A 14,798-nucleotide genomic window follows, 5' to 3' on the forward strand; every position below is an offset into this window, starting at 1 on the left:
AAAATATTCTATGTTTTTCTTCTCAGAAATTGCACTAAGTCCAAACTGGCACCTGGTTTTATTCTGGGTTACCAGAACCATTTTTGAAAAACGGTTTTAAATACTTATAGAGGGTATAGGGACCTCCATACCCACCCTTAGAGCACCATCCTAAGGGCCCAACTCAATGAGATACAGCAAGAGGGAATTATATAGCTTTTCAAAAAATCTTCAGAAAATCTTCTATGTTTTGGTGGGGACGTGTCCGTAGCATTTGGGTTACCAGGGGTGAAATTTTTGCTACAGCGCGTCAAACATGTGAGTCGAAAAAGACGAGTGAATTCTACTAAATCAAACGACTAAATTAGTATGCAGTTCAATTATTAAACATATAGTACGCTAGTATTGGTATTCGGACTAAATCAGTGATCATAGGAGATTTGATGTGTAATGTAGTAAGTAATACCGTATTTCAAAGAACAGTGAGCATGACTTTTTTTATTTAACTACGCCCTTTGAGCAATGACGCCAGCCAATAAGAGAACTTCCTTCTACACAGAAGAGAAATCAACGGTGACCAAATACAATTTCACGTTAGTGTTTGTTGTTGAGACGTTTATTAACACCCTGGAACTCAAACTCATTTAACTGCACAGCATCACATATTTAACTCAGGTAGTCTTTAATTCACGTTGGAGACAGGACTTGGTCGATATGTTATGTAGGTAACGCTAGCTAGCTGCTAACGTTAGCTAACAATGGCTAACTGTATGGTTTTTAACACTCAAATAGCCTCCATCATGGAGGTGCTAGCTAACGCAGCTGTGGTAGAGATCTGTAAACTCGTAGACGACGACTATGCAGTGTTTCGTTTGGAAATTTCTCAAAGCCAGAAAGAAAACCAGGGATTGCGGAGGAAACTACAGCTACTGGAACTGAAGGTGGCACGGGAGCGTCGTCCCAGTAGTGTCAAGATCCTCGACCGATACAGAGGAATGACAAGAGGTACATTTTGCAGAAGGCCGAGGCTGCGGCCCCCCACTGGGCATGTGTTACCCAAAATGGTGTCTTGGTCCAGAGAATGATATTGGACTCAAGCTTGTTAGCATGGGCAGCGCCATTGAGTATTTTCACCGTTTTGAAGCAGTCAACTGGGTGGGACTTCCTATGGGTTAAGGAAGGATCACATTATGCCATTCAGGGATCTTTGATCAGCCAACGAATTATACTCGTGAGTAAAAATTCCATAACTGCAGGTGGCAGTAAATCGCCAACTTTGGCTTTATACATTTTCAAACAACATAGTACAGGTGGCAGTATGCACGCTTTCAGTTTGTTTGCCAACTCATAGAAGTAGTAGAAAAATGAAATGGACTACTTCAAAATGGAGATGCCTCAAATCAAATTGTATTTGTCACATGCGCCGAATACAACAGGTGTAGACTTCACTTTGAAATGCATGCTTGCAAGCACTTCCGAATGATGCAGAGTAAAAAATAAGCAAAATACAAATTGTAACATGAGGTATAAAACACACAAGATTGAAGCTATATATATATGGAGTATCAGTACCATATCACCAAAGATATTTATAACTAACCCAAGATAGTTCATCTGTGTCATTTAGTGGGAGCAAATGAAGCATACTGATCAGAACAAGCAAGGAGGTGGGCAAAGCCAAGCACGAGCTAGCGAGATCCTATTGGCGTGTTGTAGTATGTATTTGCATATTTCCATTAGGGAACGCCGCCTCTGAAGTGCACAAACTCAATTTGACATTGCACTCCTACACAATGCAATTTTATTTTTTTGGCAAAAGGGTCAAGTCTATAAAACTTAATGCACTGTGTTCATAAGGTTGTAGTTTTGGGATCAGACGTTTCATAGTTGAGAATTTGCAGAATGTCGGCCCAGTTTCATCATACTCTCCCACTACCAAATCAAATTTTATTTGTCACATGCGCCGAATACAACAGGTGTAGATCTTACAGTGAAATGCTTACTTACAAGCCCTTAACCAACAATGCAGTCTTAAGAAAATACCTACAAAAAAAGTAAGAGTTAAGAATAACAAATAATTAAAGAGCAGCAGTAAATAACAATAGCGGGGCTATATACTGGGGTACTGGTACAGAGTCGATGTGTGGGGGCACCGGTGTCGAGGTAATATGTACATGTAGGTAGAGTTATTAAAAAGTGACTGCATAGATAATAAAGAGTAGCAGCAGCGTAGAAGAGGGGGGTGTAATGCAAATAGTCTGGGTAGCTATTTGATTAGCTTGTTCAGGAGTCTTATGGCTTGGGGGTTGAAGCTGTTTAGAAGCCTCTTGGACCTAGACTTGGCGCACCAGTACCGCTTGCCGTGCGGTAGCAGAGAGAACAGTCTATGACTAGGGTGGCTGGAGCCTTTCACAATTTTTAGGGCCTTCCTCTGACACCGCCTGGTATAGAGGTCCTGGATGGCAGGAAGCTTGGCCCCGGTGATGTACTGGGCCGTACGCACTACCCTCTGTAGTGCCTTGCGGCCGGAGTCAGAGCAGTTGCCATACCAAACAGTGACGCAAACCGTCAGGATGCTCTCAATGGTGCAGCTGTAAAACCTTTTGAGGATCTGAGGACCCATGCCAAATCTTTTCAATCTCCTGAGAGGGAATATGTTTTGTCATGCCCTCTTCACGACTGTCTTGGTGTGCTTGGACTAGAGGTTGACCGATTTAATCGGCATGGCCGATTTCAAGTTTCCGTAACAATCGGTAATCTGCCTTTTTGGACACCAATTATGGCCGATTACATTGCAATCCACGAGGAAACTGCGTTGGCAGGCTGACCACCTGTTACACGAGTGCAGTGTCAACAGGACCTTGTGGCTGCAAGGAGCCAAGGTAAGTTGCTAGCTAGCATTAAACTTATCTTATAAAAAACAATCAATAATCACTAGTTAACTACACATGGTTGATATTACTAGGTTAACTAGCTTGTCCTGCGTTGCATATACTCAATGTGGTGCCTGTTAATTTATCATCGAATCAAAGCCTACTTCAACTTCGCCAAATGGGTGGTGATTTAACAAAAGCGCATTGCCGAAAAAAGCACAATCTTTGCACAAATGTACCTAACCATAAACATCAATGCCGTTCTTAAAACCAATACACAGAAGTATATATTTTTAAACCTGCATATTTAGTTAAAAGAAATTCATGGTAGCAGGCAATATTAACTAGGGAAATTGTGTCACTTCTCTTGTTCAGTGCAAACAGAGTCAGTGTATATGCAACAGTTTGGGCCACCTGGCTCGTTTCCAACTGTGAACTAATTTGCCAGAATTTTACATAATTATGACATAACATTGAAGGTTGTGCAATAATAAAAATAAAATACATAACGGTTCCATATTTCACTGAAAGAATAAACATTTTGTTTTTTCGAAATGATAGTTTCGGGATTTTACCATATTAATGACCTAAGGCTCTTCTGTGTTTATTATAATGAAGTCTATGATTTGATATTTGATAGAGCAGTCTGACTGAGCGCTGGCAGGCAGCAGCAGGCTCGTAAGCATTCATTCAAACAGCACTTCACTGCGTATGCCAGCAGCAATTAGCAATGCTTGATGCACAGCGCTGTTTATGACTTCAAGCCTATCAACTCCCGAGATTAGGCTGGCAATACTGAAGTACCTATAAGAACATCCAATAGTCAAAGGTATATGAGATACAAATGGTATGGAGAGAACTAGTCAACGTGTCATAATTCCTATAATAACTACAACCTAAAACTTATTAACTGGGAATATTGAACCACCAGCTTTCATATGTTCTCATGTTCGGAGCAAGGACCTTAAATGTTTTTTTTTTTTACGTGGCACATATTGCACTTTTACTTTCTTCTCCAACACCGGTTCCAACTCACGCAACATGACTACAAAATATCTAATAAGTTACCTGTAATCTTGATCCAAACATTTCAAACAACTTTCCTAATACAACTTTAGGTATTTTTTTACGTAAATAATCGATACAATTTAAGACGGGATAAACTGTGTTCAATACCGGACGAAAACAAAGTGGAGCGAGCTTTCAGGTCGCATGCCCCAACCACAACAGTACACTAGACTCGACCCTCGTTCTGAACAGCCATACTTCTACATTACTCAAAAGAAAAACATCAACCAATTTCTAAAGACTGTTGACATCCAGTGGAAGCGATAGGAACTGCAAGCAAGTGCCTTAGAACTCTAGATGGAAAACCCATTTGAAAACACTGTCACCTCAACAAAAAAACCAAAAAAATCCTGGATGGTTTGTCCTTGGGGTTTCGCCTGCCAAATAAGTTCTGTTATACTCACAGACATTATTTTAACAGTTTTAGAAACTTTAGTGTTTCCTATCAAAATCTACCAATTATATGCATATCCTAGCTTCTGGGCCTGAGTAGCAGGCAGTTTACTTTGGGCACACTTATTTTTTTTAGACCTTTTATTTAACTAGGCAAGTCAGTTAAGAACACATTCTTATTTTCAATGACGGCCTAGGAACGGTGGGTTAACTGCCTTGTTCAGGGGCAGAACGACAGAGTTTTTACCTTGCCAGCTTGGGGATTCAATCTTGCAACCTTACGGTTAACTAGTCCAACACTCTAACCACCTGCTTTACATTGCACTCCACGAGGAGCCTGCCTGTTACGCGAATGCAGTAAGAAGCCAAGGTAAGTTGCTAGATAGCATTAAACTTATCTTATAAAAAACAATCAATCAATCATAGTCACTAGTTAACTACACATGGTTGATGGTATTACTAGTTTATCTAGTCTGTCCTGCGTTGCATATAACCACTTAGGTACACGTTGCTCCAACCATAAACATCAATGTCTTTCTTAATCAATACACAAGTATATATATTTTTAAACCTGTATATTTAGTTAACCTTGTCCCACCTAGTCAACAGCCAGTGGAATTGCGTGGCGCGAAATACAAATACCTCATAAATGCTATAACTTCAATATCTCAAACATATGACTATTTTACACCATTTTAAAGACAAGACTCTCGTTAATCTAACCACATTGTCTGATTTCAAAAAGGCTTTACAGCGAAAGCAAAACATTAGATTATGTCAGGAGAGTACCCTGCCAAAAATAATCACAGCCATTTTCAAAGCAAGCATATGTCACAAAAACCAAAACCACAGCTAAATGCAGCACTAACCTTTGATCTTCATCAGATGACACTCTTAGGACATTATGTTATACAATACATGCATGTTTTGTTCAATCAAGTTCATATTTATATCAAAAACCAGCTTTTTACATTAGCATGTGACGTTCAGAACTAGCATACCCACCGCAAACTTCCGGTGAATTTACTAAATTACTCACGATTAACATTCACAAAATGCATAGCAATTATTTTAAGAATTATAGATACAGAACTCCTTTATGCAATCGCGGTGTCAGATTTTAAAATAGCTTTTCGGCGAAAGCACATTTTGCAATATTCTGAATACATAGCCCGGCCATCACGGCTAGCTAATTTGACACCCACCAAGTTTGGCCCTCGCCAAACTCAAATTTACTATAAGAAAAATTTGATTACCTTTGCTGTTCTCCGTCAGAATGCACTCCCAGGACTTCTACTTCAACAACAAATGTTGTTTTGGTTCCAAATAATCCATAGTTATATTCAAAATGCTCCGTTTTGTTCGTGCGTTCAGGTCAGTATCCGAAGGGTGACGCGCGAGCGCATTTCGTGACAAAAAAAATCTAAATATTCCATTACCGTACTTCGAAGCATGTCAAACGCTGTTTAAAATCAATTTTTATGCTATTTGTCTCGTAAAATAGCGATAATATTCCAACCGGCGACGTTGTATTCATTCAAAGACTGAAAGAAAAACATGGAGTCGTCTCGTGGACGCACATCTCCAGTGTCATTGTTCCCTGCCTGACCACTCACAAAAACTCCTGCTGTTTTTCGCCCAGAGACTGCAGAGATGTCATTCCACTTTCTGGCGCCTTCTGAGAGCCAATGGAAGCCTTAAAAAATGTCACGTTACAGCAGAGATGCTGTATTTTTGATAGAGATGCCACAGAAGGAGAACAAATTGTCAGACAGGGCACTTCCTGTATGGAATCGTCTCAGGTTTTGGCCTGCCATATGAGTTCTGTTATACTCACAGACACCATTCAAACAGTTTTAGAAACTTTACAGTGTTTTCTATCCAAATCTAATTATATGCATATTCTCGTTTCTGGGCAAGAGTAGTAACCAGTTTAAATCGGGTACGTTTTTTTATCCGGCCGTGCAAATACTGCCCCCTAGCCCCAACCGGTTAAAACCGAAAAGCATAATGCATGGTGGTTATAATGCAAGCGTCCCACCTTGCCCAGGGAGGTTAATGACCTAGGGCTCATATTTCTGTGTGTTATTATGTTATAATTAAAGTCTATGATTTGATAGAGCAGTCTGACTGAGCGATGGTAGGCAGCAGCAGGCTCGTAAGCGTTCATTCAAACAGCACTTTCGTGCGTTTGCCAGCAGCCCTTCGCAATGCATTGCGCTGTTTATGACTTCAAGCCTGTCAACTCCCAAGATTAGGCTGGTGTAACCGATGTGAAATGGCTAGCTAGTTAGCGGGGTGCGCGCTAATAGCGTTTCTAACGTCACTCGCTCTGAGACTTGGAGTAGTTTTTCCCCTTGCTCTGCATGGGTATCGCTGCTTCGAGTGTGGCTGTTGTCAATGTGTTCCTGGTTCGAGCCCAGGTAGGAGCGAGGAGAGGGACGGAAGCTATACTGTTACACTGGCAATACTAAAGTGCCTATAAGAACATCCAATAGTCAAAAGTGTATATGAAATACAAATCGTATAGAGAGAAATAGTCCTATAATTCATAGAATAACTACAACCTAAAACTTCTTACCTGGGAATATTGAAGACTCATGTTAAAAGGAACCACCAGCTTTCATATTTCCTCATGTTCTGAGCAAGGAACTTAAACGTTAGCTTTCTTACATGGCACATATTGCACTTTTACTTTTTTCTCCAACACTTTGTTTTTGCATTATTTAAACCAAATTGAACATGTTTCATTATTTATTTGAGGCTAAATTGATTTTATTGATGTATTATATTAAGTTAAAATAAGTGTTCATTCAGTATTGTTGTAATTGTCATTATTACCCCAAAAAATTCAAAAATTCTGCCTTTTTTAGTCCTCCAATAATCGGTATCGGCGTTAAAATCATAATCGGTCGACCTCTAATCTTGAAGCAAGTGGGGATAGCAGACTGGGATAGGGAGAGATTGAATATGTTCTGTAAACACTCCAGCCAGCTGGTCTGCGCATGCTCTGAGAACGAGGCCAGGGATGCTGTCTTGGCTGGCAGCCTTACGAGGGTTAACACGCTTAAATGTCTTATTCACATCGGCCACGGAGAACAAGAGCTCACCGACATCTGGAGCGGCCCGTGTTGTCAGCACTGTGTTATCCTCGAAGCGGGTGAAGGAGGGGTTTAGCTTGTACGGGAGCAAGACATTGGTGTCCGCGACGTGGCTGGTTTTCCCTTTATAATCCGTGATTGTCTGGAGTCCCTGCCACATGCGTTCTGTGTGTGAACCGTTGAATTGCGACTCCACTTTGTCTCTGTACTGATGTTTTGCCTGTTTGATTGCCTTATGGAGTGCATAACTACACTTTGTATTTAATCATATACCCAGTCACCTTGCTGTGGTTAAATGCGGTGGTTCACACTTTGTTTTGCGGGAATGCTGCCATCTAACCACAATTTTGTTTGGACAGGTTTTAATCATCACCGTGGGAACAACATCCCAAATACACTTCCTGATTAACTCAGCCACCGTGTCAGTCCGAACAAGTCTGTCTGGTGATCAAAACAATCTTGAAGCATGGATTCCGATTGGTCAGACCAGCATTGAATAGACCTTAGCACAGGTACTTCCTGTTTTGAGTTTCTGCCTAATAGGAAAGGAGGATCAAAATGCAGTTGTGATCCGATTTGCCGAAGGTAGGTCGGAGGAGGGCCTTGTAGCCATCCCGGAAGGGAGAGTAACAATGGTCGAGAGTTTTTGAAGCATGAGTACTGCAGGTGATGTGTTGATAGAACTTAGGTAGCCTTTTCCTCAGATTTTCTTTATTAAAGTCCAACTATAATAAATTCAGCATCAGGATATGCAGTTTCCAGTTTGCACAAGGTCCAGTGTAGTTTCTTGAAAGCTGTCGTATCTGCGCTAGCCATGGATTTAATCCCTTGCCAGGCCACCCTTGTGTTTCCTGAGGATGGTCGTCTCCGCCCTTTGCTTGTATGCCTCCTTGTCCACCAGTATCGGTCTTTTGATCTCACGTTATACATCTCGTATTAAAGCCTGTCTATCACCCTCAGCATAAACTGCCTTCTTTCTATCAAGTAGTGATTTTAGATTTTTTTGATACCCAAGGCTTATTGTTAGGGAAGATTTACAGGTTTTAGTTGGAACAACTGACTCAACACAGAAGTTTACATAGTCTGAAACATCTGTGAGTTCATCAAGATCAGAGCTGCTGTCCTCATACCTCCCACATAGTACAGTCAAACCACCACTGGAGATGAGTGATACTGTTGTCCTTCCAGATCTGGAAGTTTTTTTAACTGTAGCTTTCTCCCTCTCCAGGAGAATGCATTTGGTATTGTCCCATAGCACAAATCAAGTGTTATTTTTCCTAGTGTGGCATTTCACATACTGATGGGACGTGCGCAGGACTTTGTGCAAAGTACAAAGTTCCCCTAAAATAATGTGCAAAGTTCCCCTAAAATAAACTTGGGTGCGTCAGGGGAGATGGATTCCAGTTTCTGTGACAGGTTATAGATCATCTCTGATGCTTTTGTTATATTAGCTTTTGGGTGAATGTACACAACGGTAACAAACAATTGGGGGAACTCACAGGGCAGATGGTAGAGTCGCAGTGACACAGAAAGCAGTTCAGTGTCGGGGGTACAGAGTCTCTTACCAGGATGGATGTACACCACTGGTCCCTGACAAGCAGGCAGATGCCCCCGACGTGATGTTTCCATGTGACTGTCAGGCCGGCTCCACTTCCCTGTCCGGGACTCTATCATCCAGCCAAGTCTCAGTAAACACCAGCAAACAGGGCTCCCGGTATTTGTGTTGGAAGCGCAGATTCGCTGACAGCTCATCCCCCTCAGTGACTGGCCATTGATCAGCAAGGTGGGGGGTCAGGGAAGTTTTTTTTCTTTGTCTGATTCCCCCGCGTTTTCCACGTTTGCATTTGGGTTCGCAAATCCACTCGCAGACAATCGGAGATTAGATGGGCCATTGGGATATCTATCGCATTTGTGTTGCATTGTACTCTCTGCGTATTGGATTCCTCGGCCAGCAGCGTTTTCATCATTTAGTCCATTTGTGGTGGGTATGTACAAGATCAGTCCAACACCCCACCACTGTAAATCCATCGTTGACAGATGGCAGATTGTTTGAACAAAGTGTACAAATTAAAAACATAAAAGAACGCCACACCAAACGTCACACACACTGCGGGATGCAACAGAGCCGCGCCCTTCCTCTTGACAGTGTTATCGTGAGCCGCGCCCCTTCCTCCTTATTGGTAACCTCAATGCTATTGGATGAATCCGGGAACATATCTCAGTCTGTACTACAATGGCACTGCCCATGCTCTCACTGACCCTTAATGGCACAGATACAATGTGATATCTAAGTCTATGGTCTTGGTTAGTGTTTGGATAGTATGCAATACTTACCCTGCACAATTTGTTTTATTTTACCAGGCAGGTCAATTAAGACAATTCTTATTGCACAAAGACTGTATAATATTCTAACCATATTTCCTATTGTCATACTTTTAAAAGGATGTGATGCATGGAACATAAATCATCTACCAATAAATAGTATATGAAGTTATGAGAAGTGTTACTTTACATCCTTGCCAAATGTAGACTGTCAATAGTGTACAATATACCGTTGATCATTGATAGTAGCTAACCTAACCACCTCTTTTCCCCCAATCACTCTCTCAGGTGAAGGACATCTCACTGGAGGACACAGGAGCTCTGTGAAGCCAGCGGGACACAATACATGGAGAGATGACCAACCAATCACTGTTGATGAGGGGAGTGGAACCTCAACCCAGCATGTTATTGTGATAGAGGTCAGTGTCATAGTGTAACAGAACGTTACAGTACATCAAATGTGTCCTGTTTATTTCAGAAAGGCTCCCCTCAGCTGTTCATGTATGTCCTTATTTATCTGCCATAGAGCTTGTGAGTTCACTGCGACATTGTTATCCAATTAAAATGCCTTTATTAACCTCCTCTCTTTGTGTCAGTCTGCAGATGTAGAGGCTGCAGGTCCTGGAGGATTGTCTCTGGTCAAGCAGGAGAAGTCTGAAGGAGAGGAGGACCCACGGCACAGCAGAGACATCCACCCTGTAGCCACGGAGGACCTACACACCGCTGCCGCGCCCAAGCCTAGGACACGACGCAGCATCACGGAGGTCAGTGGAACGCCGAACGCCGTCCTCAAGTCAGAGACAGACACCGAGACTTTAACTGTAACCCAAAGGCTTTTACACACAGATCCAGAGAGACTGGGGCCACTGGGCTGTTCTCCTGCTCCCAGTTCAGAGTATTTACTTTACGGTAACCCAAACCCGAGGACAGCTCAATCCAATCGGGACTCAGGTGACGCGTTCGAGACCGGCAATGATCCGTCTTGTTCTTATGCTACAGAGATGGACCCTGGCAACATATCCTTGGGTTTAGAGACACAGACTGATCTGTCTAGAGGGGACTGGAACCGGAACAGTAGTAGGGTATATTCTGAAGGGTGCCTAGATAAGAAAGGGGAGGTTATAGTTGTAAATGATGTAAAGGTGGAGGGCGACGCTCCTCCCACATGGAATGTAGATGAGACTCATTTAGGAGGACACTCACAAGGCAAAGATTTCTTAGATTACAGGGGAAGCTTAAAGACAAATCTAAATGTCACCACCCACTACGCTTTACACAATTTCAGGGATCGCGACTCAGTATCCACGTTGATGGCCCCTTCGGATTCACACGACCACGTCCTTTTCGATCAGGTATTGAACTCAAAGGACCAAAGGGCCAAGGCACAGGGTGGGTGTGCAAAATCAGGTAGTAGTAAAGAGAAACGGTTCCTCTGCATGTTCTGTAACAAAGGCTTCAGCTGCCTCCAGAATGTTGAGATCCACCATAGGGTCCACACAGGGTTGAAACCCTTCAGCTGCCCCCAGTGTGAGAAAAGGTTCTCCCAGGCTTGTGACCTGAAGAGGCACCAGAGGGTCCACACAGGGGAGAAACCATATAGCTGCCCCCAGTGTGAGAAAAGGTTCTCCCAGGCTGGTGACCTGAAGAGGCACCAGAGGGTCCACACAGGGGAGAAACCATTTTGCTGTACCCAGTGTGACATGCGCTTCGCCCTGGCTGGCAACCTGAAGATGCACCTGAAGGTCCACACAGGAGATTCTCAGAGAGGAGCAGCAGAAAAACCATTCCACTCTATAACATAGAAAGTAACCATTCCACTCGATAGCTTCTGATGTTTACATCAAACCCTGCATTAAATATAAAGATTCATTTTTTTTGTTGCAGAAAAGGTCCACAGATGCATTTGCAACAACGAGAGTAACAGATTTCACTGTTGAATATTGCATCCAGACATTGTGATATAAGCCTAAAACGTCTGTTACATATTATGTTTACTGTGTAGGCTATATGATGTTCACAAATGCCTATTTCATTACTTCCATTCAACTACTTAATTTTCCTAAGACACTTTTAACGAGAAAATGAATGCAGTTTATCAAGTTCATGCAGATTTTTTTTGTTGAAACATTACATTGTCATTTAACAGATTTTCTTATCCAGAGCGACTTAGAAGTAGTGCATTCATCTTAAGATAGCTGGGTGAGACAACCACATATCACAGTTGCAGCAAGTCACTGCTTTGATGTTCTTTGCACTCCATGGAGTTGTTAATCAACCGTGATGTGATTTTGGAGCTGGCAGGCCTTCCCCGGGAGGAAGAGCAGCTCTGTCTTGTTGAGCTTGAGGTGGTGGGCCGGGTATGCAAACGGACTCGTGTGGTTTTCATATGGTGTATTTAAAACTTGTTTTATGTTGAATAAACACAACTTGACTTTTCATTCTAAGACTTTCATTGAGACTCTCTTCAGTATACATCACATCTCACCCTATTCTGCATACACACAACCGCACTTTATAACCAAGTAGGGCAGGAATTGCCAGGGACCTCACGATACAATATCACAAGATACGATATGTATTGTGATTCCATGGTTCAAACATATTTCTCACATTTACATTTACGTCATTTAGCAGACGCTCTTATCCAGAGCGACTTACAAATTGGTGCATTCACCTTTAAGATATCCAGTGGTCTGTTGCAGAGGGACAAGAGAGAGCCATGAGAACACTTATTTTGATCAGTTATGGAAATAAAACTAGTGAAAACAAGTTGCCTCCCTATTTTATAAAGAATATGGAGAACAAACTATGACGCAAAACACCTACAGTACACCACTAGTTTAGTCAGGTTTGTTTGACTTATAAGACTTATTTTTACCCACAACGTCATCAATGTCCATGATGGGTTTAACGATGAAGTAACTAATGACAATATAGGATTGAAAAGTAGTGGGGATTCGTAAACACTTCATGTTGAAAGTGTGTTTTATATGAGTGTATGTCTGTGTCACCTGTCTCTTCCAGGAGGAGGGGACCATGGTCATGGAGGACAACCAGACTACATCTCCTGAACCCACAGAGGAACCAGCTGAGCAGCACAGGACCACACACAGTCTCACTGAGGTGAAGCCACTGAACTACTGTCTGTATGGTCTTAGGTCAGGGCCCGTATCCACAAAGCCTCTCAGAGCAGGAGTGCTGATCTAGGGTCAGTTTAGGATTTTAGATTATAATGAATAAAGCTACAGTTGAAGTCTACATACACTTAGGTTTTAGTCGATTAAAACTCGTTTTTCAACCACTCCACAAATTTCTTGTTAACAAACTATAGTTTTGGCAAGTCGGTTAGGACATCTACTTTGTGCCTTTATATCGCTTGGAAAATTCCAGAAAATGATGTCATGGCTTTAGAAGCTTCTGGTAGGCTAATTGACATCATTTGAGTCAATTGTAGGTGTTCCTATGGATGTATTTCAAGGCCTACCTTCGAACTCAGTGCCTCTTTGCTTGACATCATTGGAAAATCAAAATAAATCAGCCAAGACCTCAGAAAAAGAATTGGAGACCTCCACAAGTCTGGTTCATCCTTGGGAGCAATTTCCAAACGCCTGAAGGTACCACGTTCATCTGTACAAACAATAGTACACAAGTATAAACACCATAGGACCACGCAGCCGTCATACCACTCAGGAAGGAGACGCGTTCTGTCTCCTAGAGATGAACGTACTTTGGAGTGAAAAGCGTAAATCAATCCCAGAACAACAGCAAAGGACCTTGTGAAGATGCTGGAGGAAACAGGTACAAAAGTATCTATATCCACAGTAAAACGAGTCCTATATCGTCATAACCTGAAAGGCCGCTCAGCAACGAAGAAGCCACTGCTCCAAAACCGCCATAAAAAAAGCCAGACTATGGTTTGCAACTGCACATGGGGACAAAGATTGTACTTTTTGGAGAAATGTCCTCTGGTCTGATGAAACAAAAATAGAACTGTTTGACCATCACCATTGTTATGTTTGGAGGGCAAAGGTAGAGGCTTGCAAGCCGAAGAACACCATCCCAACCGTGAAGCACGGGGGTGGCAGCCTCATGTTGTGCCTTGCTGCAGGAGGGGCTGGTGCACTTCACAAAATAGATGACATCATGAGGAAGGAAAATGATGTGGATATATTGAAGCAACATCTCAAGACATCATTCTGGAAGTTAACCTGTTGGGTCTAGGGGGCAGCATTTGCACGTCTGGATAAAAAAAATGTACCCGATTTAATCTGGTTACTAATCCTACCCAGTAACTAGAATATGCATATACTTATTATATATGGATAGAAAACACTCTAAAGTTTCCAAAACTGTTTGAATGGTGTCTGTGAGTATAACAGAACTCATTTGGCAGGCAAAACCCTGAGACATTTTCTGACAGGAAGTGGATACCTGATGTGTTGTATTGACTTTAAACCTATCCCATTGAAAAACACAGGGGTTTAGGAATATTTTGGCACTTCCTATTGCTTCCACTAGATGTCACCAGCCTTTACAAAGTGTTTTGAGTCTTCTGGAGGGAGATCTGACCGAACAAGAGCCATGGAACGGTGATGTCCCATTAGACACCTGGCGCGCTACTTCATGTTGGGTACCCTCGTTCCAATACGTTATAAAAGAGTATGCATTCGTCCACCTTGAATATTATTAATGTTCTGGTTAAAAAAGGCCCTAATGATTTATGCTATACAACGTTTGACATGTTTGAACGAACGGAAATATATTTTTTCCCCTCGTTCATGACGAGAAGTCCGGCTGGCTTACATCATGTGCTAACGAGACGGAGATTTTTGGACATAAATGATGAGCTTTTTTGAACAAAACTACATTCGTTATGGACCTGTGATACCTGGAAGTGACATCTGATGAAGAGAATCAAAGGTAATGGATTATTTACATAGTATTTTCGATTTTAGATCTCCCCAACATGACGTCTAGTCTGTATCGCAACGCGTATTTTTCTGGGCGCAGTGCTCAGATTATTGCAAAGTGTGATTTCCCAGTAAGGTTATTTTTAAATCTG

General features: G+C 42.1%; 2 protein-coding genes across 3 annotated transcripts in view; both read left to right on the forward strand.

The window, feature by feature from the left end:
- The window catches only part of LOC106610040 (oocyte zinc finger protein XlCOF7.1-like), a 268,532-nt gene that overhangs the window by 172,189 nt on the left and 81,545 nt on the right, over positions 1-14,798 (forward strand). The window lies entirely within an intron of this gene.
- Positions 509-12,180, forward strand: LOC106610041 (zinc finger and BTB domain-containing protein 18-like). Of its 2 annotated transcripts, none has more exons than XM_045723185.1 (3): positions 509-984; positions 10,025-10,155; positions 10,348-12,180. In XM_045723185.1, the coding sequence occupies exons 1-3, from the start codon at positions 738-740 to the stop codon at positions 11,536-11,538; spliced, it is 1,569 nt and encodes a 522-aa protein (XP_045579141.1). In that variant the 5' UTR covers positions 509-737; the 3' UTR covers positions 11,539-12,180. The 2 variants fall into 2 exon arrangements, with proteins under 2 accessions (XP_045579141.1, XP_014064633.2); XM_014209158.2 differs by having other exon boundaries at positions 510-984; positions 10,333-12,180.

This window comes from Salmo salar, chromosome ssa08 (genome assembly GCF_905237065.1).
Source record: "Salmo salar chromosome ssa08, Ssal_v3.1, whole genome shotgun sequence".
Lineage (NCBI taxonomy): Eukaryota > Metazoa > Chordata > Actinopteri > Salmoniformes > Salmonidae > Salmo > Salmo salar.

Excerpts from the sequence above, each read along its gene's own strand:
- LOC106610041 (XM_014209158.2), top strand. The coding sequence starts at position 738 with ATGGCTAACTGTATGGTTTTTAACACTCAAATAGCCTCCATCATGGAG. Across the intron at positions 985-10,024 it reads ATACAGAGGAATGACAAGAG|GTGAAGGACATCTCACTGGA; the intron begins GTACATTTTGCA and ends TCACTCTCTCAG. Across the intron at positions 10,156-10,332 it reads AGCATGTTATTGTGATAGAG|TCTGCAGATGTAGAGGCTGC; the intron begins GTCAGTGTCATA and ends TCTTTGTGTCAG.